Raw genomic sequence first — 24790 nt, forward strand, 5'->3', positions numbered from 1 at the left:
GTGCGCTGCATACATAATTAACTTCCCCGACAGGTAGAAGTATCACAAAGCGCTGCATACATAATCTCAACTCATTCATCGGATGTTCTCACATAGAGCAAGTTTGGAATGCCAGTGTCATTCTTTAATATAAAGGACAGTACATGGCAACAAATATTTGTATTGGAGTTTGATGTGGTTATATTTGGACGAGGAACCATTATGAGCAATGCTTTAATTTCTCTTTACAAAGTATGCATAGTGCTCAGTTTCCAAACTGTCAGCTTCAAGGTGTTTTTCTTTTTTCCTGAACACGCAGCCAAATGCCTATCATTTTGCATTTGAAGAAAGACGTCAAGATGAAGAAAGATCCAAACAACACCACCCCGAAATATCAAAACAAGAAAGCAAAATGTCGGCTATCCGAGAAAAACAGAAAAAGAAAAGGCCGACAAAGAACAAATGTGAAGAGAAGCAAGCTGTACAGGCTGAAGGTTCTGCCCGCGGCCTGAAACCAGGATCTGAATTCCTATGTTCGCTGTGGACATAGTGCCTGAAGGCTGCAGAACGATATGACACGATGCCATACCTACCTCCAGAAAATGCAGCCGGTTAGCAGATGTGAGATTGTCTCATAAATTCAGACAATCAACTCCAAAACATAACCAATTCAGACGAATAATCTTGTTTTCAAGTCAAGATTTTGTTAAGTACAACATCATTATAAAATTAATGTTGACGCTCACAAAAATTGGCGCAGGATTTCCCCATTATCGGCCTACAGCCATTGGCCATTGTACAAAAGGTATTTCTCTTTTCCCTATAACCTTTTGTGGCGACTTCGTGCAAAGCTTGCCACAGAGAAGTATCATTGTGCTGACAATCTGGGTTGAATGCTGCAGAATGCAACAGCTGCATTCATCACTACAGAATGGTTGACTTAAGGGGCAGTTGAAGCAACTTTTGGGTAATCATCATCGGGCTGCGCTTCCCATTCTGTCCAAGATCCGTCGTAAACTGGAACATCATGCTTACCAATTCTATAGAAGCCCTGTAAAGAGATATTGTTAGAGACTGCTGGGCAGGGTCAGTGTCTCAAAAGATATATCCAAGAAGAGCATGCAAGATTTCCAGACCAGGGCAAGTATGCAGGCAGTTACACCAGATCCACATGTGACGACAATCGGGTGATCAAGCAAAATGCCTGAAGAAACATCAAACAAGATGCTATTATTGCTATTGCTTGGTGAACTTGATGTACACATATGGCATCTCTAAGAAGATTCTGCTCCTTAGGTCAGAGAATCAAATGTTGTTCTGCTTTCAGTATTGTATAGATTGCGAAAGATTTTTTTTCTTGCATACTAAAGAGCTAAAGGCCATGGGTAAACTACGAGTTTCGGACTAGAACTGTTAATCAAACGGAATGCAGACCTTCTTGCTCAAACTTTTTCGATAGCTCATCTGCAGGGAGGAGCGTTTGTGCACCATCAAACATCTGGGAGAAGATCAAACAGTGTCAATTTCTTTGGTATTTGTGATTATCCAAGTATATGTGACATATGGCATAGTTGCACTATACCCACCTCAGGGAACGGAACACATTTAGTTCCAGGTATATGCCCACTTCTTACTCCTTCCCTTGGTTCTGGCATTACACCATCAAATCTGCGAATGAAAATTTAAAGTCGTTTCATGACAACAATAAGAAACTGGGATATCTTTTAGGGGAGATTGACAAGAAATCAAAGAATAATAAATGTCATCAGATTTAGTCACATTAAGTTTTGAAGATAAAGAGACATAAGACAAAAACCTTTAATACAACAGTGAGATGAACCATAATATCTGTGTGAACCACAAATACCATCATCATCAACGTTTTCATATTATAAAGGAAACCTTTTAACTTCGTTATTGCAAGAAAGTTCTATGCTACATTAATTATGATCAGAGCTTCAATAATTAGCTCTTCTAATCAGGATAATCACAAATTTAAAGTTCAGAGATTTTACCTGCCCTTTGATCGGGCAGCTATTTTTTCTCGAACACGCGTTGTTTTTGCCTTAGATAGAGAAAGCAAGATGGCGCAACATTTTATAGCTGAGAAAAAGCCTAAGCTAGCAAATAATTAAAAGAAAGATGTTACCTGCCCTTTGCTCGGGCATCAACTACTTGATGAGCCTTAGCAGCTACATTTTGTTTGACCTGTTACACAGACAGAATGGCTCAACATACGTGTGGATAATCAAGATACTGGTGTGTCCCTGAGTCATATCATCTTCATATTTTTTTTGTTTTACAGAAGGTAAAATCCTTTTGGAATAGTTTAAAAAAATATCATGAGATACAAACAAGCCCCGACTAAGACTGATGTGAACCAATTCATTGATCCGATTTATCATATATCTGTATCAATATGGATGCGAGAAAGTTTTCAGGTAAAACGAAGTGACTTAGGTTTTCAGTTAAGATGGAGAGGTAACCTTTTCTAGTGTCCAGAATAGCTGAGGTCGAAACTCTGTTTGAAATGTGGCAGCATTTGCCTGCAAAAATTGAAACCATAATTACTTGATAAGAAAAAGGAATTGACAGTACGACAGTCATGCCATCTTAAGAGATATCTTACCAATTTACCATTATAAGCTGTTTCAACAGCACTATTTGCCGCTTTGGATTTCAGAACTGCATCATCAGGGCAGCTGCTTGCAATGTTGAATCCAGAAGCTTGCCACTGAGGGAAACCTCCATCTAAGACCCAAACTTTATCATGTCCAAGAACTCTGAACATCCTTTTAGTTGATGCAGGATGCATAAAACTCATCAGTTTTTGCATATAGAGGTTGAACAATAAGGCAGAGAATGACGTCAGGCATTTGCCAGGTAAACTTTGAGTCTGTCTGTGTTTATTCATTCATGCAGTTAACCTTTTGTTGAATGGAGACAGATTCAATTTACCTTGTGCAACACACCAAAATAGATACACCCATGACATTGTAGCCTTTAAATTTGAGGCATTGTATTCACCATAATCAAAAACTATGTATCATGTCTTCCTATTGCATGCGAACTTCACTTTTTTTTAATCTCATGGTCAAAGCTTTAGTGCTTGAAGTAAGTTAATTAGACTCTCGGGTTGATAAAGTAGTTAGCTCTATCAACTTGTATATATGTGAGGTTATGCAAAAGAGTAAGAATGTACCTTTGCATGTAGTAAAAACAAGAAAATTAATATATCAACTTGATTTTGAACATCTTATATATCAACAGCTTAACTCTCTGTGCACTAGCAACTTTGGTCGATTTTTTCATTTAGTTAAAGTCAACTAAAGCAGCGTTCTGCTTACCACCAAACACGAGGCGCACTGAAGAAGCCCTTTCCATCATAAACAACAACTTTATCATGGTTATTGATACCAAGTGCGGAAACTGCTGCTGCAAAAGCCTCTTCTGATGGCAGCATGTGTGGCAACTGAAATAATTGCATCCAGCAAAAATAAGTCAAATGCCTATATCCATAAGCTGATATGCATACAGTGAAAGACGGAAGACAAAAAAATCATTGTGTTAGGTCAATTGCCAAATTTGCCATAGCTCCGAGAAACTGTTGGTTCTTATTTACTTGAGTCAAACGATCACGCAAACAAGAAATGAATTAAAATCTGGAAGCATTTCTCACATCAGTCGCCCGATTGACGATTCCATCGATGTCGAAGAACAGCGCACCAGGAATATGGGCCACCTGATCATATGCAAATATCTTAGCTGGGAGAAACATTGCCACAAAAGGGGAGGAACAATGAACATTACAGCTGTTCCAGAAAGAAACCTGGTATTCTTGCCATGGGTCCCTGCTCTCTTGTGGCATGTACCAGGAAGCATCCAATACCTAAAACAGAGTAGTCCAATGTTAAAAACAACACACACACACACACACACACACACACACACACACACACAGTTCCCACTTATTGGCACACGTAATAACTAAGTCAGTTGCTTCTGATGGTAATCAGGCAGAGTGTCCTCCACACAACGGGGATAAACTGGAATATGAGTAATCAAGAACAGACTGCTGAACTGTTGGACTGCTAACAAAGAAAGGAGATTGCTATTTCTGCCAGAAAAAAAAAGGGGGAAACGAGGAGCAGACGAGAGATTCTTTCACCTTGATATCAAGCTGCCCTAGGTGCTGCTGCAGCCATTGCGCAGAAACAACCGGATCGTCCTGCGCCATTGGCCGCCGTGCTGCCTGCCGCAAGAGCAGAGAGATAGAGATTGGAGAGCGGAGCTTGCAGGTCAACGAACGCAAAGCGAAGAAGTAATTTTTCTTTAACGGCAGGGGGGCAAGAAGATTGGGGATCGCCTTGGTTGTGTCGAGGATTTGTGTTCCCAGCAAGGGTGGAGATGGAGATACGGCCGCCGGAGCCGATTTGGACTCGAAATTACTCTCATACGATTGTTCCTTGTACAGTACGATTTTCGTACGACCCTCCAATCGGTGGCTCCAGCCTACAGGAGACGGAGAGATGTGAGCGATGGACACTATTTTGTATCGTATTGAAATCGTACACAAGCCATCGTATCTGCAGCAGCACAAGCTCGCAAATCTCAGCGAGAGAGAAAGTATATCATTATTCGAAATTTAAAATTATTTTTTGAGGGAATTCTAAATTGATGATGCTGGTTGACCAGTTATGATTTTTTTTAACTTTATTGACTGAGTTCTCACAACAAAAAATATAAGCGAGAGTGCGATTCGGCTTCACTTTAGACAACACGCTCTAAACGACAAATTTCAGAACCGTGGTTGAAACGAACATGTGTTTTTACTTGCGAGATCAAATGCTCCCTCATGTAGTCATTTGCAGTAAAATCAAAAGAAAAAAATTCATTTAAAATATGAAAAAATCTTAATTTTTACAATAACAAACATTCGCGAATTGTCTACATACATACAAATTTTTGAATGAACATTTCTAATGTTCTGGGCAAAAGAAAACAATCAATGCTTCAAAAAATTAGATGACCGCCAGAATGGATAGCAAAACCCCTGATGCACCCCTCGCCGCCGCTAGAGACCCACCGCCGGCCATGAATTTTGCGCCACAAGGACCCAAATGGCGGCTCCAGGGCAAGAACACCAATGAGAGCTCTCGATCGCCGGCAGTGGTCACCGCTCACTCAGTCGCCACCACCTGACCACCCTTGGCCCAACTGGCTGAGGAATGAGACCATCGGCCAAGGCGGCGGACAAGACGGCTGCGGCGGAGAAGAAGAAGGTTTTGGTTGCCCTGACGCCTTCCCCTCGGCCTTCCGCGACGTCGACGCCTACCCCTTGGCCTCATGAAGCCGCGCCGCCACCCCGTCCACCTCTCTTGACCAGAGAGGAGCTAGATCAGACGAGAGAAGGAACGAGGTCGACGTGCTCGAGGAAATGCCCGCAAGTTTCTCTTTTTACTTTTTTTTCTTTCTTTTTGTTTTGCATTTGATCAATTTTTGCTTTTGTAGCAAGCAATTCGATGGTGATACAGACGGTCTCATGGAACAATTGAACGCAAGCCACACACTTGGCCTCGACGACATTGTAATGTCCATGTCATATACCCATCTGATGACGAGAAATGTCGAGATGGTGGAGAAGATTGAGGAGGTGGACGGGTCGGACGCCCAAACATTGAAAAGGAGGAGTCGGTCGCACAACTACAACAACGAGGAAGATAAAGTTTTGTGTGAAGCTTGGATTAACATCTCTCTTGATGCCTTGGGCGGGGCTGCTCAAACAAAGGAGTGGTTTTGGGAGAGGATCGAGGAGTACTAGAATAGCAATGTGTTCGTTCCCTCCAACCACACAATCTGGTCTCTCACTCATTGTTGGAGAGAAGTCAACCTTGCGCTGCCAAGTGGAATCCCCAAAAGCATGAGTTGATGAGTATGAGCCCATCATTCAAGCTCTTTACAAGGAAATAAACAAGAGAAAACTGCAGCAAAGCCTTCACTTTTGCATCATTGCTACAAGGAGCTTGTTGGAAATGAGAAGTGGGCAAGAAGGAACTTTGAAACAACACAAAAGAGGCGAAGGCTCAACACCCAAGTTAATGATGATGATGACTTGATAGAGAACCCATCAATCCTCAAGGCCGACCGGATGAAACAAAAAATGCAAAGCTAGCCAAGAAGCATGGTGTTGAAGCATACAAGGAAGAGTTGATTGTGATGGTGGGGGTGAAGAGGGCATTGGCGATCAATCCGAAGGAGGAGAAGATGGCTTGTTTCTATGAGATGAAGATGATGGAGGAGGAGAAGTGGAAGGCAAAGCCGACGACCGACGACCGTGGAGAGAAAGGTGTTAGTGGAAGAAAAAGATTTGAACTTGAGGTGCAAAGGCTTGCATTGGAGACCGAGGAAAAAAACTTGGGATTAACAAAGCCTTGCATTGGAGGCTGAGGAGCAAGGAGACAAGAGGGTCGTCGAGAAACATGCTATTATGTTCATGGATCCTAGGAAGATGGACAAGAAGGCAAGATAATATTGGGAGTTAACTCGTCGGGACATCTTGGCTAAGTTTGGTAGTGGTGGTGGCGGCGGCAATGGTGGCGCCGACGATGATGGTGTGAGTGCGTGCAACCCTTGTGAACTATGATGGCTTTGGTCCATCATGTGTTTGGTGGTTTTTTTGGAATGAATTAGTTTATTCGGGCTTTTGGCACAAATTATGGTTACGTTTAGTTGTTTGATGGATTGGATGAACTTTATTTAGCTTGTAGTTCAACTATGATGTGGTGCATTTCAATTGTTTATGTTTGTTTAACAAAGGAAGCACAAGTTCAACCTCCACAAAAACTGCGCTCGAAGTTATTTTACAATAAATTTCACAGACTCAGCAGTTGTTACCGACACACAAGTATACTAAGCACACTGTTTTCAAAGTAGTCACGAATAGCTTAGGATTGTATTCAGAGACCCTTAAATGCAGCCAGTGAGCAAATGTGAGATGGTTTCATCCTCATGGTCACAGAGCGGACCTTTTTAAATGTTTGATTTGATTTCCTTGGGCTACAAAATAAATTTGCACAGGTTGAAATTTTGATCAATCACTCCGCACTTGCTGGTGCACAACTCATTTGGCTGCACTACTGCATATAAAATACAAACTTATTGTTGTTTTCAAGTCACGATTTCTTCAATAATAGCGTTAAGTACAACATCAATATAAACTTAATGTTGACACTTTCCTATAACATCAATGGTACTGTATTTTATTTTTCCTATAACCTTTGTATTGACTTTGGTACAAAGCTTGCCACAGAGAAATATCATTGCGCTCACAATCTGCGCTGAATGCCACAGGATGTGACAGCTGCATTCATCACCTCAGAATGATCGATTTAAGAGCCAGTGGAAGTAACTATTGGGTAATCATTATCTGGCAGCGCTTCCCATTCTGTCCAAGATCCGTCGTAAACCGGAACGTCATGCTTCCCAATTCTATAAAGCCCCTGTAAAGAGATTTTGTTAGAGACTGCTTGGTGGAGTCAATGTCTCAAAGATATATCCAAGAAGAGCATGCGAGATTTCCAGACCAGGGCAAGTATGCATGCAGTTACACCAGATGCACATGTGAGGACAATCGGGCCATCAAGGGAAATGCCTGAAGAAACATCAAACCAGGTGCTATTATTGATATTGCTTGGTGAACTTGATACACATTTGATATCCCTAAGAAAACTCTGCTTCTTAGGTCAGAGGATCTGGATAGTTGCATTGTTCATCAATGTTGTTCTGCTTTCAGTATTGTATACATCGCGAAACATTTTCTTTTCTTGCACAGTAAAGGCCATGGGTAAAATATGAGTTCCAGATAGAACTGTTAGATGAAACGGAATGCAGACCTGCTTGCTCGAACTTTTTAGATAGCTCATCTGCAGGGAGGAGCGTTTGTGCACCATCAGACATCTGGGAGAATACCAAACAGTGTCAATTTCTTCGGTATTTGTGGTTATGAGTTTATCCAAGTATTATGTGATACTCCTCCGTTCCATAATTCTTGTCGTGGTTTTAGTTCAAATTTGAACTAAAACCACGACAAGAATTATGGAAATGAGGAAGTATATTGCGTAGTTGCACTATACCTCAGGGAACGGAACACATTTAGTTCCAGGTATATGCCCACTTCTAACTCCTTCCCTTGGTTCTGGCATTACACCATCAAATCTGCGAATGAAAATTTGAAATCGTTTCATGACAACAATAAGAAACTAGAGATAACTTTTGGGGGAGATCAACAAGAATAACAAATGTCATCATGTTTAGTCACATTAGGTTTGAAGAAAAAGAGGCATAAGACAAAAACCTTTCATACAACAGTGAGATGAACCACACTATCTGTATGAAACACAAATATCAACCTTTTCATATTAAAGGAAATCTTTTAACTTCATTATTACAAGAAAGTTCTATGCTACATTAACTATGATCAGAGCTTCAATAATCAGATCTTCCAATCGGAATAATCACATATCGGAAGTTAAGAGATTTTACCTGCCCTTTGACCGGGCATCAACTAGTTGGTGAGACTAAGAAGCTACATTTTTTTTCTCGAAACACGCGCCAAAACGCGTGTGGTTTTGTCTTAGATGGAGAAAGCTAAGATGGTGCAAAATTCTACAGCTGAAAAAAAGCCTAAGCTAGCAAATAGTTAAAAGAAAGAAAGATGTTACCTGCCCTTTACTCGGGCATCAACTACTTGGTGAGCCTTAGCAGCTACATTGTGTTTGACCTGTTACACAGACAGAACGGCTCAACATACATGTGGATAATCAAGAATCTGGTGTGTCACTGAGTTACACCATCTTCATATTATTTTAAATTTTAAACGAGGTAAAATATTTTCAGGATAGTTAAAAGAAAGATCATGAGATACGAACAATCCCAACTAACACTGATGTGAGTCAATTCATGATCTTAGGTTTTCAGGTATCTATATGAATGCAAGAAAGTTTTCAGGTAAAACGAAGTGACTTAGGTTTTCAGTTAAGATAGAGAGATGACCTTTTCTAGTGTCCACAATAGCTGATGTCGAAACTCTGTCTGAAATGTGGCAGCATTTGCCTGCAAAAAATGACACCGTGATTACTGGGTAAGAAAAAGGGTTGGCAGTAAGATAGCAATACCATCTTAAGAGATATCTTACCAATTCACCATTATAAGCTGTTTCAACAGCAATATTAGCAGCTTTGGATTTCAGAACTGCATCATCAGGGCAGCTGCTTCCAATATTGAATCCAGAAGCTTGCCACTGAGGGAAACCTCCATCTAAGACCCAAACTTTATCATGTCCAAGGATTCTGAACATCCTTTTAGTTGACACGGTATGCATAAAATTCATCAAATTTTGCATATAGAGGTAGAAAATGTTACTTAAATAAGGCAGAGAATAACGTGCGGCATGTTTGCAGGTAAACTTTAAAGCGCGTGTCTTTTTTTTCGTGAATACGCTAGAGTGTGTATCCTTTCATTGATAGGAAGGGTGGGTACAACAGAATAGGGGGGGGGGTGCAAACTCAATGTCTTGTGCACAAAAAGGCAAGACAAAGAGCTACAGAGCAGTGTGTGTCTGGATTTATTCGTTCATGCGGTTAATCCTTTGTTGAATATGCAGACTGATTCATTTTGCTTTCCGAACACACCAAAATGGATAAAACCATGACATTGTAGCATTTAAGTTCGAGGCACAATACCCTTTCCCCATAATCTGAAACCGTAACACTGTATCTTCATGGCATGCAAAATTCATCCTTTTTATCTCATGACCAGAGCTTTAATTAGTACTTGGAGTGAGCCATCATTAGTACTCCCTCCATTCCTAAATATAATGCTTTTTAGAGATTCCAATGTGGACTACATACAGAGCAAAATGAGTGAATCTACACTCTAAAATACGTCTATATACATCCGTATGTAGTTCGTATTGAAATATCTAAAAAGGCTTATATTTAGAAACGGAGGGAGTATATCGGGTTGATAAAGTAACCAACGTGTATAGATGTGAGATACTGCAAAAGAGTAAGAAGGTACCTTTACATGCAATAAATAAAAGGAAGAAAAATACTAGTATATCAACATGAATTTGAACATCTTATATATCGCTCTTTGTGCATTAGCAAGAAAGTTGATTTTGACATTCTGTTGAACTCAACCCAAGCAGTGCGCTGCTTACCACCAAACACGAGGCGCGCTGTAGAACCCCTTCCCATCATAAACAATGACTTTATCATGGTTACTGATACCAAGTGCAGAAACCGCTGCTGCGAATGCCTCTTCCAATGGCAGCATGTGTGGCAACTGAAAACAATTGCATCCAGTAAAAGTAAGTCACACATCTATTTTCTTAGGCATACAGTGAAAGGCTGAACACAGAAAACCATTGCAGCAGGCCAACTGCCAAAGCTCCAAGAAACCGCTGATTCAAACAATGGCGCAAACGACAAGGGGATTAATATCTGGAGGCATTTCTCACATGAGTCGTCCGATCAGAAATTCCATCGATGTCGAAGTAGAGCGCGCCAGGAATATGGGCCACCTGAGCATATCTGAACATCTTAGCCGGGAGAAACATTGGCACAAAAGGGGTGAACAGTTTACAGCAAAGCTGGTCCAGAAAGAAACCTGGTATTCTTGCCATGCGTCCCTGCTCTCGTGTGGCATGTACCAGGAAGCATCCAGTATCTAAACCAAGCAGTCAAATGTAAAAAACAGCACAGGTTCCTGTGGCCCCTTAACACTTTCTTGGACACAATAATAACAACAGGAAAACAACATGACAGGGAGCAGAATAACATTGGTAAATACGTCCTCCGTTCACAAATATAAGATGTTATACTAATTTGTTTGTGAATCAGATGTATATACACTCATTTCAGTCTGTATGTAGTCCGTATTGAAATATCCAAGACATCTTACATTTGTGAACGGAGGGAGTACTAATTAAGTCTAAGTTGCTTCTGATAGCAATCACTAAAGTGTCATCCACATGATGGAGATAATAAACTGGATAATGAGAAATCAAGAACATGCTTCTGAAACGCTGGCAAAAAAGGGAGGTAATATATCCCCCGGAATCGAAAGGGAAAACGTGAGGCAGATGAGAGATTCTTTCACCTTGATATCGGGCTGCCCTAGGTGCTGCTGCAGCCACTGCGCAGAGACAACCGGGTCGTCCTGCGCCATTGGCCGCCTCTGCTGCAAGAGCTGGGATGAAGAAACGGAGGGCAAGAGCAGGGATTGGAAAGCGGAGCTTGCAGTTGCAGGTCAACGAATGCAAAGCAGTTTGTCTTTTTTAAGCAGGCGGGGCAAGAAGATTGGATGGATGGGTATGGGCGTATGGCCGCCGATATGGACTCGTGAGGTTCGCAGCCGGAGCCGCAGCCCAGACAGCGAGGGGAAAAAATATATATTGTATTTATCATTATTCTTTTTAGAGGTTTATATATTGTATTTGTTAGATGTGTATAGTCCCGTTTCGGTACATCCCATTGTATAAGGGTTTTCTTGCAATTTGCCACACATGTATATGTAATGGTTTTTGGCTCCTCAGTAAAGATCAGTTGCTCACTTATCTAACATGGTATCAGATGCTAGGTTAGCCCCTCTCCCGCACGATGCAACTCCGTGCGTGCTCCATTCTAGTCGCCGCCGCTGCTAGCCTCCGTCCTAGTCTCCGGCCGTCCTCTGCTTCGATTCGTCCCCGTCAGGACCATTGCTCTCGCTGCTCGACTCCATCTCGTCGCTCCTCTCAGCTCCCGTTACAGCCCGAGGCCGGCCGTACTTGGCCTTGTTGGTTGCTGCTCCTAGCTGCTACCTCTCCCGCTGATCTCCTCTCCGTTCCAGCTCCATTCGGCCATCGCCGCCGCCCAGTTCGGCCGCTGCCGCTGCTGCGTTGAGACCGCCTAGACTAGCCGCCGCCTGGTCCAGCCGCTGCCGCTGTCGCCCGGTCCGGCCGCCTCCTGGTCCGGCACCGGGTCTCCTCCAGGTCGTCACCGCCCCCTTCCCCACTGGCTGCAGTCGATCTCTCTGGTCTCGTTCGCTTCCTGGTTCGAGCGATTCTGTAACGCCCACGATGCGGCTATATCTCCCACGTGTCGAGGCACGACTTAGAGGCATAACCGCATAGTGGTTTTGTCGCAAGAAGGGTCATCTTCACACAATCCCATGTAATGAACAAGAATGGGATAAAGAGTTGGCTTACAATCGCCACTTCACACAATACGAGAATATCATCATACATCATCCAAAATACAATCATATAGACCGACTACGGTCAAAAATCAGATGAAAATAAGACAACCCCAAATGCTAGATCCCCGATCGTCCCAACTGGGCTCCACTACTGATCATCAGGAAAAGACACATAGTAACGACCACGTTCCTCGTCGAACTCCCACTTGAGATCGACGCCATCATCTGCACTGGCATCGTCGGCACCTGCAACTGGTGTTGGAAGTATCTGTGAGTCACGGGGACTCAGCAATCTCACACCCGCGAGATCAAGACTATTTAAGCTTATAGGACAAAGAGGTGCAAGGAGGTGGAGCTGCAGCGGCAAAAGCATATATGGTGGCTAACTTGTGCAAAAGAGAGCGAGAAGAGAAGCAATGGAACGGACGTCATCTAGCAATGACCAAGAAGAGGTCCTGAACACCTACTTACGTCATACATAACACAGACCGTGTTCACTTTCCGGACTCCGCCGAGAAGAGACCATCACGGCTACACACGCAGTTGATGAGTTTTAATTGGGTCAAGTGACAAGTTATCTACATCCGGACATTAACAAATTCCCATCTGCCTCGTAACCGCGGGCACGGCTTTCGAAAGATAATACCCTGCAGGGGTGTCCCAACTTAGCCCATCATAAGCTCTCACGGTCAACGAAGGATAAACCTTCTCCCGGAAAGACCCGATCAGTCTCGGAATCCCGGTTTACAAGACATCTCGACAATGGTAAAACAAGACCAGCAAAGCCACCCGAATGTGCCGATAAATCCCGATAGGAGCTGCACATATCTCGTTCTCAGGGCACACCGGATGAGACATCCTACGAGTAAGACCAGACCTCGAGTTTCCAGGAGGGGGCCCCGCAGTCTGCTCAGTTCGGACCAACACTCGAAGGAGCACTGGCCCGGGGGGGTTAAAATAAGATGACCCTCGGGCTCGCGAAAACCCGGGGGAAAAGGTTTAGGTAGCAAATGGTAAAACCAAGGTTGGGCCTTGCTGGAGGAGTTTTATTCAAGGCGAACTGTCAAGGGGGTCCCATAAATCACCCGACCGTGTAAGGAACGCAAACTCAAGGAACATAATCCCGGTATAACAGTAACTAGGGCGGCAAGAGTGGAACAAAACACCTGGCATAAGGCCGAGCCTTCCACCCTTTACCAAAATATATAGATGCATTAATTAAATAAAAGATATTGTGATATCCCAACAAAACCATGTTCCGACATGGAACAAACTTCAACTTCACCTGCAACTAGCAACGCTATAAGAGGGGCTGAGCAAAAGCGGTAACTTAGCCAAACAACGGTTTGCTAGGAAAGGATGGTTAGGGCTGACATGGCTAAAATGGGAGACATGATATAGCAAAAGATAGGTAGCGGAGCATGGCAATAGAGCGAACAACTAGCAAAGCAAAGATAGAAGTGATTTCGAGGGGTGGTCATCTTGCCTGCAAGATTCTCAGAGTTGTCGAAAGCTTGATCCTCGTAAGCGTACTCGATAGGTTCCTCGTTCACGAACTCGTCTCCCGGCTCTACCCAAGACAAGAACACAAACAAACGGAACCACAATCAACAACGAGAAATGCACAAGCAACATGATGCAAAACATGTATGATATGCCAGATATGATATGCGATGCGTATGCGTGATCCGGAAGGAAAAAGATGAACATGGCAGTAACTTGGCAATCCAAGCATCCCACTGGAAAGATGAGGTGATTTCGGTCGAAATCGATATAAAGATCACCGGAATCGGATGCACGGTTTGCAAATGGCAAGCAAAACAAGAATGACACTAATCTGCGATAACAGCAAGATAGCACTTAAAATGCAACAAGCAACAATGCTACAGCATCCCAACATAGCAACAAAGCACACGGAAGTAATCTACAGGAGATGCTTGACAAAAGATGAACACTGAGATACGGCTAGTTCACAACATATCAAGCTCAAACAAGCATGGCAAAAGTGCAAAAGATTACAGGTTCACAGACTTAGTGAAAAACTGGACATGGCAGAAATCAGCATCAGGTAGCAATGTTCAGAGCACGAAATCAACATGCTACATGAACTTAATATTGCAAAACAAGGCATGGTAGTGTTCTACTAAATGCACATGACAAAAGTTCCTTACTGACCATAAGCCAAAAAGGACCAGAAGATATGATGGCAAGCATGTAAACATAGCAAGTTTCATTATCAGGTTTCAGACTTAGCAGAAAACAGAGCATGGCAGAAATATTAATATGTAGGCCTCTTTGTGAGCTTGATGCACTCACTACAGAGCAATTCATGACAAACCAAGCATACCTACAGAAAGATGGTATGTTTATGAAGATATCCATGGCAAGAACAATTACATAGCATGTATGTATCAACTACAATAAGCTTGGCAAATATGCATATCATGTTAAGAATCTGCCAGAAATATTTTATAGCAAAAGTAGAGCAAGATTGAGTCATGCTATGGCACTCTATAATTGCAAAAATTTGCAGGAATGAATCAATTACAACTATAGCTACAAAACATCCTTACTGAACATCTCCAAAATATGCATGCATCTCTCTATAGCATCAAGTTTACATGGCAACAAAGTTACAGCAGACGAGGACTTGGAGAAATCAGTCCCCGAAATCAGAAATATTACGGGGCCTACTTTGCATGCTTGTGCTAGTCACCACAAAGATCACAAAAATACATGGACTATACCACTGGAAAGACGGCATGGCATACTTCAAAACACATGTAGAGCTCATGCTCAAAAGATGCACAGATTAAATGATACAAAAATGACAAATCTCCAAGTTCTGATAAGAACCAGAGATTAACAGCAACTAGCCCTCTTCCAACGAAGATTTGGGAATCAAGATGACCTCTAATGAACATGGTGTAATTGAACAAAATGAAGAGCATCACGAGATGAACAATTTGACATATTACACACGCGAATCGGAGCTACATGCACAAAGTTATCGCATCTCGAACAGGAGCACATGCTGATGAAAAACCAGACTTAGAGAAAAAAGGGGGGGTTCGAGGAAAGTCAACGGGCTCACGGAGGGAGATCCAGATCGGGGCCGGGTCGCTCGCCGGCGACGGTGAAGGAAGGAGAGGAGGCGCGGCGGTCCGGGGGAGGCGAGGCCGGCGGCGGGCGGAGGAGCGCCGGAGGAGGGGCGCCGGCGGCGGGGCCGGCGGAGGCGGCGCCGGGGCGGCGGGCACGGCGCCGGCGGCGGAGAAGGCGAGCCGGCCGGCGGCGATGGCGGCGGCGGCGAGGCCGGCCGTCGGTGGCGGCGCGCGGCGGGGCCGGCGGCGGTGCGCGGCGGCGGCGCGGGCTCGGGCGGGCCCGCTGCGGGCTTCGCGGGCCGGCGGCGGCGGTTGGACGTGTCCGGCTCCGCCCGGACGTGTCCGGCTCCGCCCGGACGTGTCCGGCGGCGGAGTGGGACGAGGGCTAGGGTTCGTCTGTGATTTCGTTTTTCGGGATGCCCACATATAAATAGGTAGAGGGAGCTAGGAGACTCCAAATGAGGTGCGGTTTTCGCCCACACGATCGTGATCGAACGACCTAGAGCATGGAAAAGAGTTTGGTGGGTTTTGGGCTGGTTTTAGAGGGGGTTTTAGCTGGACACTCAAATGGGCTTTGCGGATGCCCGGTTAACCGTTGGAGTACCAAACGACCTCCGAATGGAACGAAACTTGACCGGTAGTCTCCGGGTGGTATATTAAGACCACTTGACAAGCCTCGGTCCATTCCGAGAAAGTTTGACACACGCACACGAAAGAAAACAAGAGGGGTGCACCGGAGGAGATAGGAGCGCCGGATTGGAAAACGGACAACGGGGAAAATGCTCGGATGCATGAGACGAACACGTATGCGAATGCAATGCACATGATGACATGATATGAAAATGCATGACATGACAAAATACAAAACGAAAGACAAAACCCGACAACGGAGGGAAAACATAACACATAGCCGGAAATGGCAAGAGTCGGAGTTACAAATATGGCAAGTTACATGCGGGGTGTTACAGATTCCCTCAATCCAGATCGAGTTGAGGGCCCGTTGACCAAAAAAAACAGAGAAGCAGAAGGGAGACTTCCTATGTCTTCTTCGGGCTATGTCGCTGTCCCTCGGTGCTCGGTGATCTTCGATGGCACCAACTATGCTGAGTTTGCGGGGTTCATGCGTATCCACATGCGCGGTCTTCTTCTGTGGGGCGTTCTCTCTGACGAGGTAACGTGTCCGCCCTGCCCTGTTGCTCCGGTGGCTCCTACCTCGCCCGCACCGCCGGTACTTGCTGCTGATGCGTCTCAGGCTGATCGGGATACAGCCAAGGCTCTTGATGATGCTGCAGTCGACGCTTATGATCAGCAGGTATCCGCCTATACTGATGCTCTTTCTGCCTATCGGGATGATGTGTCTGTTTACACTCTGTGATGCAATGATGATGCTCGAGCTGATGTTGTTCTCACTGCGAGCGTCCTCCCTCAGTTTGCTTCGGAGTTCATGGGACTTGGCACAGTTACAGCGATGTGGACTTATCTCTGTCAGCGCTATCAGCCCTCTAGTGATGCTCTCTACCTATCTGTGGTGCGTCAGGAGCACGCACTCCAGCAAGGTGATTCCTCCGTTGATGAGTTCTACTCCCAGTGCTCTGCCATCTGGCGTCAGCTTAACTCTCTTCGGACAGTTGTTTGTGGAACTTGCCGCTGCTGTCAGACTACACGGTCCGATTTGGAGTTTCAGCGGGTTCATGAGTTCTTATCTCGTCTTCGCTCTGAGTTCGAGCCTCGACGTGCCCACCCGCTTGCTCGTGGTCGTGTTCCTATCTCGGAGGTGCTTGCTAAACTTCGTGCTGAGGAGACCCGCCTTCGCTCTGCTGGGTTACTTGTGGTTCCATCAGTGTTGGCCGTACGAGCTCCTGTGTCATCTGCTCGTCCCACCGCTCCACCGCTCCTGCCCACTCCTTCAGGGGGGGGGTGAGTAGCCCTCCTTATGCTGAGAAGGGTCCATCACGCCGTGACACCTTCTGTGTTACTGCTCCCGATCAGGTCACCCAGAGTCTGATTGTCGCTAGAAGAAGCGAGACCAGAGGCGCTCCTCTTCCAGCGGGACTCCAGGGTCTTCCTTGACTCCGTCACTCACTGACCAGGACATTGTACGCCTCAAGCGTCTACTTGCTTCCTCCGGCTCCTCGTCGACTGGTTCAGCTGTTGATGTGACTGCATCCACTTCTCCACCATTGCAGGCATCTACACAGTCAGGTACATCTTCGTGGGTTCTGGATTCTGGAGCCTCCTTTCATATGTCTTCTGATTCTTCCGTGTTGTCTTCTCTCCGACCTCTTGCTTCACCTGTTAATGTTCTTACCGCCGATGGCACACCTCTTCCTGTTGCTAGTCGTGGTATTCTTTCCACTCCATCTTTTTCTGTTCCTAATGTTTCACATGTTCCTCACCTTACCATGAATCTTTTTTCCGCTGCCCAACTTACTGATTCTGGTTGTCGTGTCATTCTTGATACCGACTCTTGATCCATTCAGGATCGTCGCACCAAGGCTTTGGTTGGTGCTGGCCCCCGGCGCCGTGAGTCAGAGGGCCTTTGGGAGGTTGACTGGCTTTGTGTTCCTTCCGCTGCCACCACTTCTGCCAGCTCTCATGCCCTTGCTGCCTCTTCGTCTGCGTCCTTCCAGCAGTGGCATCATCGTCTTGGTCACATCTGTGGCTCTCGCTTGTCTTCTTTAGTTCGTCAGGGCCTCTTAGGGTTTGTATATGGAGATGTTTCTTTACACTGTAATGGTTGCAGACTTGGCAAACAGACCCAGTTACCTTATCCTACCAGTGAGTCGGTATCTCAGCGTCCTTTTGACTTAGTTCATTCTGATGTTTGGGGGCCTGCTCTCTTTGATTCGAAAGGTGGTCATCGCTACTATGTTCTGTTTATTGATGATTTCTCTCGCTACACTTGGATCTACTTCATGAAATCTCGTAGCGAGGTTCTCTCTATCTACAAACGATTTGCTGCCATGGTTCACACCCAGTTTTCCACGCCCATTCGTACTTTTCGTGCTGACTCCGCTGGAGAGTATATTTCCCAGCTGTTGCATGGTTTTCTCGTGGAACAGGGTACTCTTGCCCAGTTCTCATGTCCCGGTGCTCATGCTCAGAATGGCGTTGCCGAACGTAAGCATCGTCATCTGCTTGAGACAGCTCGTGCGCTGATGATTGCCGCTTCTCTTCCACCCCACTTTTGGGCTGAGGCTGTTTCTGCATCCACCTATCTCATCAACATTCAGCCATCGACTGCTCTGCAGGATGGTATTCCTATGGAGTGTCTCATTGGTCGCTCTCCTGACTACTCAGCTCTTCGTATGTTTGGATGTGTGTGCTATGTTCTTCTTGCCCCCCAAGAACGCACCAAACTGACTGCTCAGTCGGTTGAGTGTGTTTTCCTTGGCTACAGTGATGAGCACAAGGGCTATCGTTGTTGGGATCCTGTTGGTCGTCGCTTGCGCATCTCGCGTGATGTGACTTGACGAGTCTTGTTCTTGCTACCCATGTCCTTCTTCCTCGACCTTCTCTGTGGATGATATTTCCTTTCTTCTCCTTCCCGATACACCCCGCTATGTGCCTCATGTTTCACCTCTTCCTCCGGCACCGCTCATTCACTCTCCTTCACCACCGACCCCCTCTTCCCCATCCTCCTCGTCCACCTCTCCACCATCATCTCCAGTCCATCGCCCTCTCTCACCATTCCCTCTTCACTATACTCGCCGCCCTCGTCCTGTGGATGCTTCCCCCGATGCGCCTTCCACCTCTGGTGTGCTTCTTCTCACGCCTCCCCCGGTTCATAACCTCCGTGCTCGGCCTCGCCCCCCGCCTGATCGCTATTCACCTGATCGGTACGGTCTCTCTGTTAGTGCTGAGCCCACTTCCTATCGGACTGCCATGACTCAGCCTGAATGGCAGCTTGCGATGGCTGAAGAGCTTGCTGCCCTTGAGCGCTCTGGCACATGGGATCTGGTTTCTCTCCCTTCCGGTGTTCGTCCCATCACTTGCAAGTGGGTCTACAAGATTAAGACTCGCTCCGATGGTTCCCTTGAGCGTTACAAAGCTCGTCTTGTGGCCCGTGGTTTTCAGCAGGAGCAGGGACGCGATTATGATGAGATATTCGCTCCTGTGGCCCACATGACCACTGTCCGCACCCTCCTTGCTGTGGCTTCTGTTCGTCATTGGTCTATCTCTCAACTTGATGTCCAGAATGGCTTTCTCAATGGCGAGTTGCGTGAGGAGGTTTATATGCAGCCACCACCGGGGTACTATGCTCCTGATGGTATGGTCTGTAGACTTCGCCACTCCCTCTATGGTCTTAAACAGGCCTCCCGTGCTTGGTTTGAGCGCTTCGCCTCTGTGGTGACTGCCGCTGGTTTCTTGCCCAGTGATCATGACCCCGCATTGTTTGTTCACACGTCTCCTCATGGTCGGACTCTTCTCCTTCTTTATGTTGATGACATGATCATTACTGGTGACGATTCTGACTACATTGCCTTTGTTAAGGATCGCCTTCGCGACCAGTTCCTCATGACTGATCTTGGTCCACTTCGCTATTTTCTTGGGATTGAGATCTCCTCGACCTCTGATGGCTTCTACATCTCCCAAGAAAAATATATTCAGGATCTTCTTGATCGCGCTGCTCTCGGTGATGAGCGCACTGTTGTGACTCCTATGGAGCTCAACGTTCAGCTTCGTGCCTCTGATGGTGATCCTCTTCCTAATCCCACTCGCTATCATCACCTTGTTGGCAGCCTTGTCTATCTTGCTGTTACGCGTCCTGACATCTCCTATCCCGTCCACATCCTGAGTCAGTTTGTTTCAGCCCCCACCTCTGTCCACTATAGTCACCTCCTCCGTGTTCTACGATATCTTCGTGGCACGATCTCTCAGCGTCTTTTCTTTTTCCGCTCCAGCTCTCTTGAGCTCCAGGCCTACTCTGATGCTACCTGGGCTAGTGATCCCTCTGATCGGCGCTCGCTGTCTGCTTACTGTGTCTTTCTTGGTGGCTCCCTTATTGCCTGGAAGACAAAGAAACAAACTGTAGTTTCTCGCTTGAGTACAGAGGCTGAGTTGCGAGCCATGGCTATGTTGACGGCTGAGGTGATCTGGTTACGATGGTTACTTGAGGATTTTGGTGTGTCTGCTACTTCCTCGACTCCCTCACTGTCAGACAGTACCGGTGCTATCAGTATTGCGCGTGACCCGGTGAAGCATGAGCTCACCAAGCACATCGGTGTGGATGCCCACTTTGTACGTGCTGCTGTGCAGGATCAGACTCTCGCTCTCCACTATGTGCCCTCTGAGTTACAGTATTTACTATTATTATTCTTCTAATAAGGCTCGGATCCGCCCCATTCCTTGTTGATCCGATGGCCCATGCGGCGAGTTTACATATTTTCACTCAATTCTGTGTTTCACCAGATACTTCGCCTTATTAGAATGGAATAATAATATAATTTGCAAAAAGATATGCCCAATAGATATAATTTTCTGTCTTTAGTCTTTCATTTAGCTCATAATTTTCTGTGTTTGGTGAGTCCCAATCAGTGTGACGGAAGCTTCGATGTGGAACAGAGGAAGCAGAAAGAGCTTCGCACAAACCAAAGGTTAGTTCAGCTCTTGCTCTCATTTCAACCTCCACAAAAGCTGCGCTCGATGTTATTTTTACAGTAACTCACAGACTCAGCACTTGTTACAGAAACACAAGTATACAGAGCACACTGTTTTCAAACTAGTTACAAAATAGCCTTGGACTGTCTTCAGAGACACTGCCCTTTTCCTGCGGTTCTTTCACGTGGTTTGCTCCTGATTTGTTGGTCCATGCTAATTCAGGTTCAGCCAAGTCCTGTGCTTCAGTCTCCAGGCCAGGGCTCATGTTTTCTTCATGCCCCGCGAGATCCCTCCTACTTGACAGAGCAATCAGGCAAGCCCCCCCCCTTGATCACCAGATATCGCCTACTCTCCTCTATACTGCTTGCATTAGAGTAGTGTAGCATGTTACTGCTTTTCGATATCCTATTCTGATGCATAGCCTATCCTTGCTACTACTGTTGATACCTTTACCTGCAATCCTACATGCTTAGTATAGGATGCTAGATTTCCATCAGTGGCCCTACATTCTTGTCCGTCTGCTGTGCTACGCTATCGGGCCGTGATCACCTGGGCGGTGATCGCGGGTATATACTTATATACTATATACATGACACATGTGATGACTAAAGTCGGGTCGGCTCGTAGGAGTACCCGCAAGTGGATCTTTGTGGCGGAGCGACAGGGCAGGTTGAGACCGCCTAGGTGAGAGGTGGGCCTGGCCCTGGTCGGCGTTCGCGGATACTTAACACGCTTAACGAGATCTTGGTATTTGATCTGAGTCTGGCCATTTGGTCTATACGCACTAACCATCTACGTGGGAGTAGTTATGGGTATCCCGACGTCGTGGTATCAGCCGAAGCTCTTTTGACGTCAGCGACTGAGTGGCGCGCGCCGTGTTGGACCGCTTTGACGTAACCGCCGTGATCGTGTGGGTTGCTAGCCGCGTTCGCAACGTGCAGGTGTGCTTAGGGCGATGGGCCCAGACCCCTGCGCGCATAGGTTTAGACCGGCGTGCTGACCTCTCTGTTGAGCCTAGGTGGGGCTGCGACGTGTTGATCTTACGAGGCCGGGCATGACCCAGGAAAGTGTGTCCGGCCAATTGGGATCGAGCGTGTTGGGTTATGTGGTGCACCCCTGCAGGGAAGTTTATCTATTCGAATAGCCGTGTCCCTCGGTAAAAGGACGACCCGGAGTTGTACCTTGAGCTTATGACAACTAGAACTGGATACTGAATAAAATACACCCTTCCAAGTGCCAGATACAACCCGGTGATCGCTCTCTAACAGGGTGACGAGGAGGGGATCGCCGGGTAGGATTATGCTATGCGATGCTACTTGGAGGACTTCAATCTACTCTCTTCTACATGCTGCAAGATGGAGATGTCCAGAAGCTTAGTCTTCGACAGGACTAGCTATCCCCCTCTTATTCCGGCATTCTGCAGTTCAGTCCACTGATATGCCTCTTTACACATATACCCATGCATATGTAGTGTAGCTCCTTGCTTGCGAGTACTTTGGATGAGTACTCACGGTTGCTTTTCTCCCTCTGTTCCCCTTTCTATACCGGATTGTCGCAATCAGATGTCGGAGTTCAGGAGCCAGACGCCACCGTCGACGACGACTCCCACGGCACTGGAGGTGCCTACTACTACGTGCAGGCCGCTGACGACGACCAGGAGTAGTTAGGAGGTCCCAGGCAGGAGGCCTTGCCTTTTCGATCGTTGCTACTTTTGTGCTAGCCTTCTTAAGGCAAACTTGTTTAACTTATGTCTGTACTCAGATATTGTTGCTTCCGCTGACTCGTCTATGATCGAGCACTTGTATTCGAGCCCTCGAGGCCCCTGGCTTGTATTATAATGCTTGTATGACTTATTTATGTTTTAGAGTTGTGTTGTGATATCTTCCCGTGAGTCCTTGATCGTGGTCGTACACATTTGCGTGCATGATTAGTGTACGGTCAAATCGGGGGCGTCACAAGTTGGTATCAGAGCCGACTGCCTGTAGGAACCCCCCTTCCACACTCCTTGGCCGAAGTCGAGTCTAGTCATTGCAAAAACTTTTACTAACATGGCTGTGCGGCTTATGGGCCCACATCGCCATTGGGTGGTACTAGGATCTTTTACTCCTCGACCTTTACTCTGGGACTCTGAACTCTCTTCTACTCGGGTTAAACGAATTTACTAACTCTAACACTAGGATCCCGTGACCGCGTTCACCCCTAAGATGGATAAGCCATAGTTGTTTCTTAGAATAGTATTTTGAACAATTCACACACTGTCATTTGACTCCTTTGAAACGTCTTTGCTTTCAGATGGAACCCTCGAGGCAGGTCGTGCGCCACACGACGGCCATTGGTGCCTCGGGATCACCTGCGGTGCTAGCTGAGATGATGACCTATCTGGGTTATCGCTGGCACCCTGAATTCACAGTCTACGAGGAGTACCAGGACTTTAACCAGGAGCAGTACCGTGCCATCGTCCACCTCTACTCTCGGGAGTATGACTCCACTACTGTGCTGCACACCGCACATGGTGTTGGTGTGACCATCGATATGGCTGTCCACGATGCTGCCTATGCTGCTCTGACACGTCTTCGTGGAGAGTATCGGGAGTTGGACACCTCCCCTTTCAGGCACATTGCTATCGCCTCTGATGCTGGTGCGGAGGGATACTATACTGCTGCCTACTCCACTGTCACCCGAGAGCCCTTCTACCATCAGCACCTGGTTCTGCATGCTGATGGGCTGGATCGAGCTAACCGAGCTCTTCGCCATGAGATGTACACCACCCGTCAGCACCTTTACCGTGCTCTGACGCTGCTGCACCCCTTTGTCCGGTCTGGACAGGTACCGCGTACTGCGATCTACCCAGCCAGGACCGTGATGCCCCATGGTGTTGGTTGGCCAGAGGTGGGAGGCTACTCTCCCGCACTTGGACCTTTTCTGCCACCTGAGCACCGGGCTCTACACTTGAGTATCCGCGGCCCCCAGTCTGCTGACGTGGAGGGCTATCCATCGCCTCACTACCAGCTGTCGGGCTACGATTACCTCCACAGTACCTCTTGGGACTGATGTAGGCTTGATGGTAGTATTAGTTTCAGTCGTCGCGAGCCTGTGTGCCGCCTATGATGTTTTAGTCCAGGTACTGAACTCTATGTACTGAACTCTATGCATGACCCCTTTTGTAAGTTATGCCGACTACTATGCAGTAGCTATCGTGCTCCTTTCAATTATGCATGTTTCATCATGAATGATTCTTGTCATTGCAAATTTTCTCAATGCTGAACTACCCCTGTTATATATTAGCAGGATGGTTAGACCAGGTGGTCGTGGTCGCGGTGGCGATGCCCCACCACCACCTGAGTACATGGCTGGTATGATCCAACAGTTCAAACTGAACCGCCAATTCATGGAAAATATGATGGCTCAGTTTCCTCGCCCCAATATGAACCAGCAGCCAGCCCAAGTGACTCTTCAAGATTTCATACGCCTCAACCCAACCATCTACCGCAGCTCAACTCAGCCTCTGGATGCTGATGACTGGCTCCGTGACATCACCTATGAGATGGAGTCTGCTGATGTAGCCCCTGCCAGCTATGTCACCTTTGCTTCCTTCTTCTTGAAGGGACCCACAGCTCAATGGTGGGACAGCCACAGGCGTACTCTGCCAGCTGGAACAATCATCACATGGCCAGACTTCCAAGCAGCTTTCCGTGCCCGCTTCATTCCTCAAGGAGTCATGGACCGGAAGAAGCGTGAGTTCCGCAACCTCACCCAAGGCAACAAAACTGTTGAAGCTTATCAGCGGGAGTTTCTGGACTTGTCCCGCTATGCTGAAGAAGACATTGCAACTGATGCACGCAGACAGGAGAAGTTCCGTGATGGCCTTCAAG

General features: G+C 46.4%; 2 protein-coding genes across 2 annotated transcripts; both read right to left on the reverse strand.

Moving 5' to 3' along the window:
• Nucleotides 1-648: 648 nt before the first annotated feature.
• On the reverse strand, nucleotides 649-4493 carry LOC123143974 (thiosulfate/3-mercaptopyruvate sulfurtransferase 1, mitochondrial). Its single transcript, XM_044562975.1, has 11 exons — nucleotides 4148-4493; nucleotides 3809-3868; nucleotides 3659-3721; nucleotides 3327-3451; nucleotides 2609-2771; nucleotides 2466-2525; nucleotides 2129-2187; nucleotides 1566-1647; nucleotides 1414-1477; nucleotides 1116-1183; nucleotides 649-1030 (listed from the first exon to the last, which is right to left on the reverse strand). The coding sequence occupies exons 1-11, from the start codon at nucleotides 4214-4216 to the stop codon at nucleotides 920-922; spliced, it is 924 nt and encodes a 307-aa protein (XP_044418910.1). The 5' UTR covers nucleotides 4217-4493; the 3' UTR covers nucleotides 649-919.
• Nucleotides 4494-7063: 2570 nt separating this feature from the next.
• Nucleotides 7064-11430, reverse strand: LOC543057 (thiosulfate/3-mercaptopyruvate sulfurtransferase 1, mitochondrial). The gene is made up of 11 exons (XM_044562974.1): nucleotides 11140-11430; nucleotides 10648-10707; nucleotides 10499-10561; nucleotides 10199-10323; nucleotides 9173-9335; nucleotides 9031-9090; nucleotides 8700-8758; nucleotides 8112-8193; nucleotides 7872-7935; nucleotides 7563-7630; nucleotides 7064-7478 (listed from the first exon to the last, which is right to left on the reverse strand). The coding sequence occupies exons 1-11, from the start codon at nucleotides 11206-11208 to the stop codon at nucleotides 7368-7370; spliced, it is 924 nt and encodes a 307-aa protein (XP_044418909.1). The 5' UTR covers nucleotides 11209-11430; the 3' UTR covers nucleotides 7064-7367.
• Between the last annotated feature and the right edge of the window lie 13360 nt (nucleotides 11431-24790).

Source organism: Triticum aestivum, chromosome 6D, assembly GCF_018294505.1.
Source record: "Triticum aestivum cultivar Chinese Spring chromosome 6D, IWGSC CS RefSeq v2.1, whole genome shotgun sequence".
Lineage (NCBI taxonomy): Eukaryota > Viridiplantae > Streptophyta > Magnoliopsida > Poales > Poaceae > Triticum > Triticum aestivum.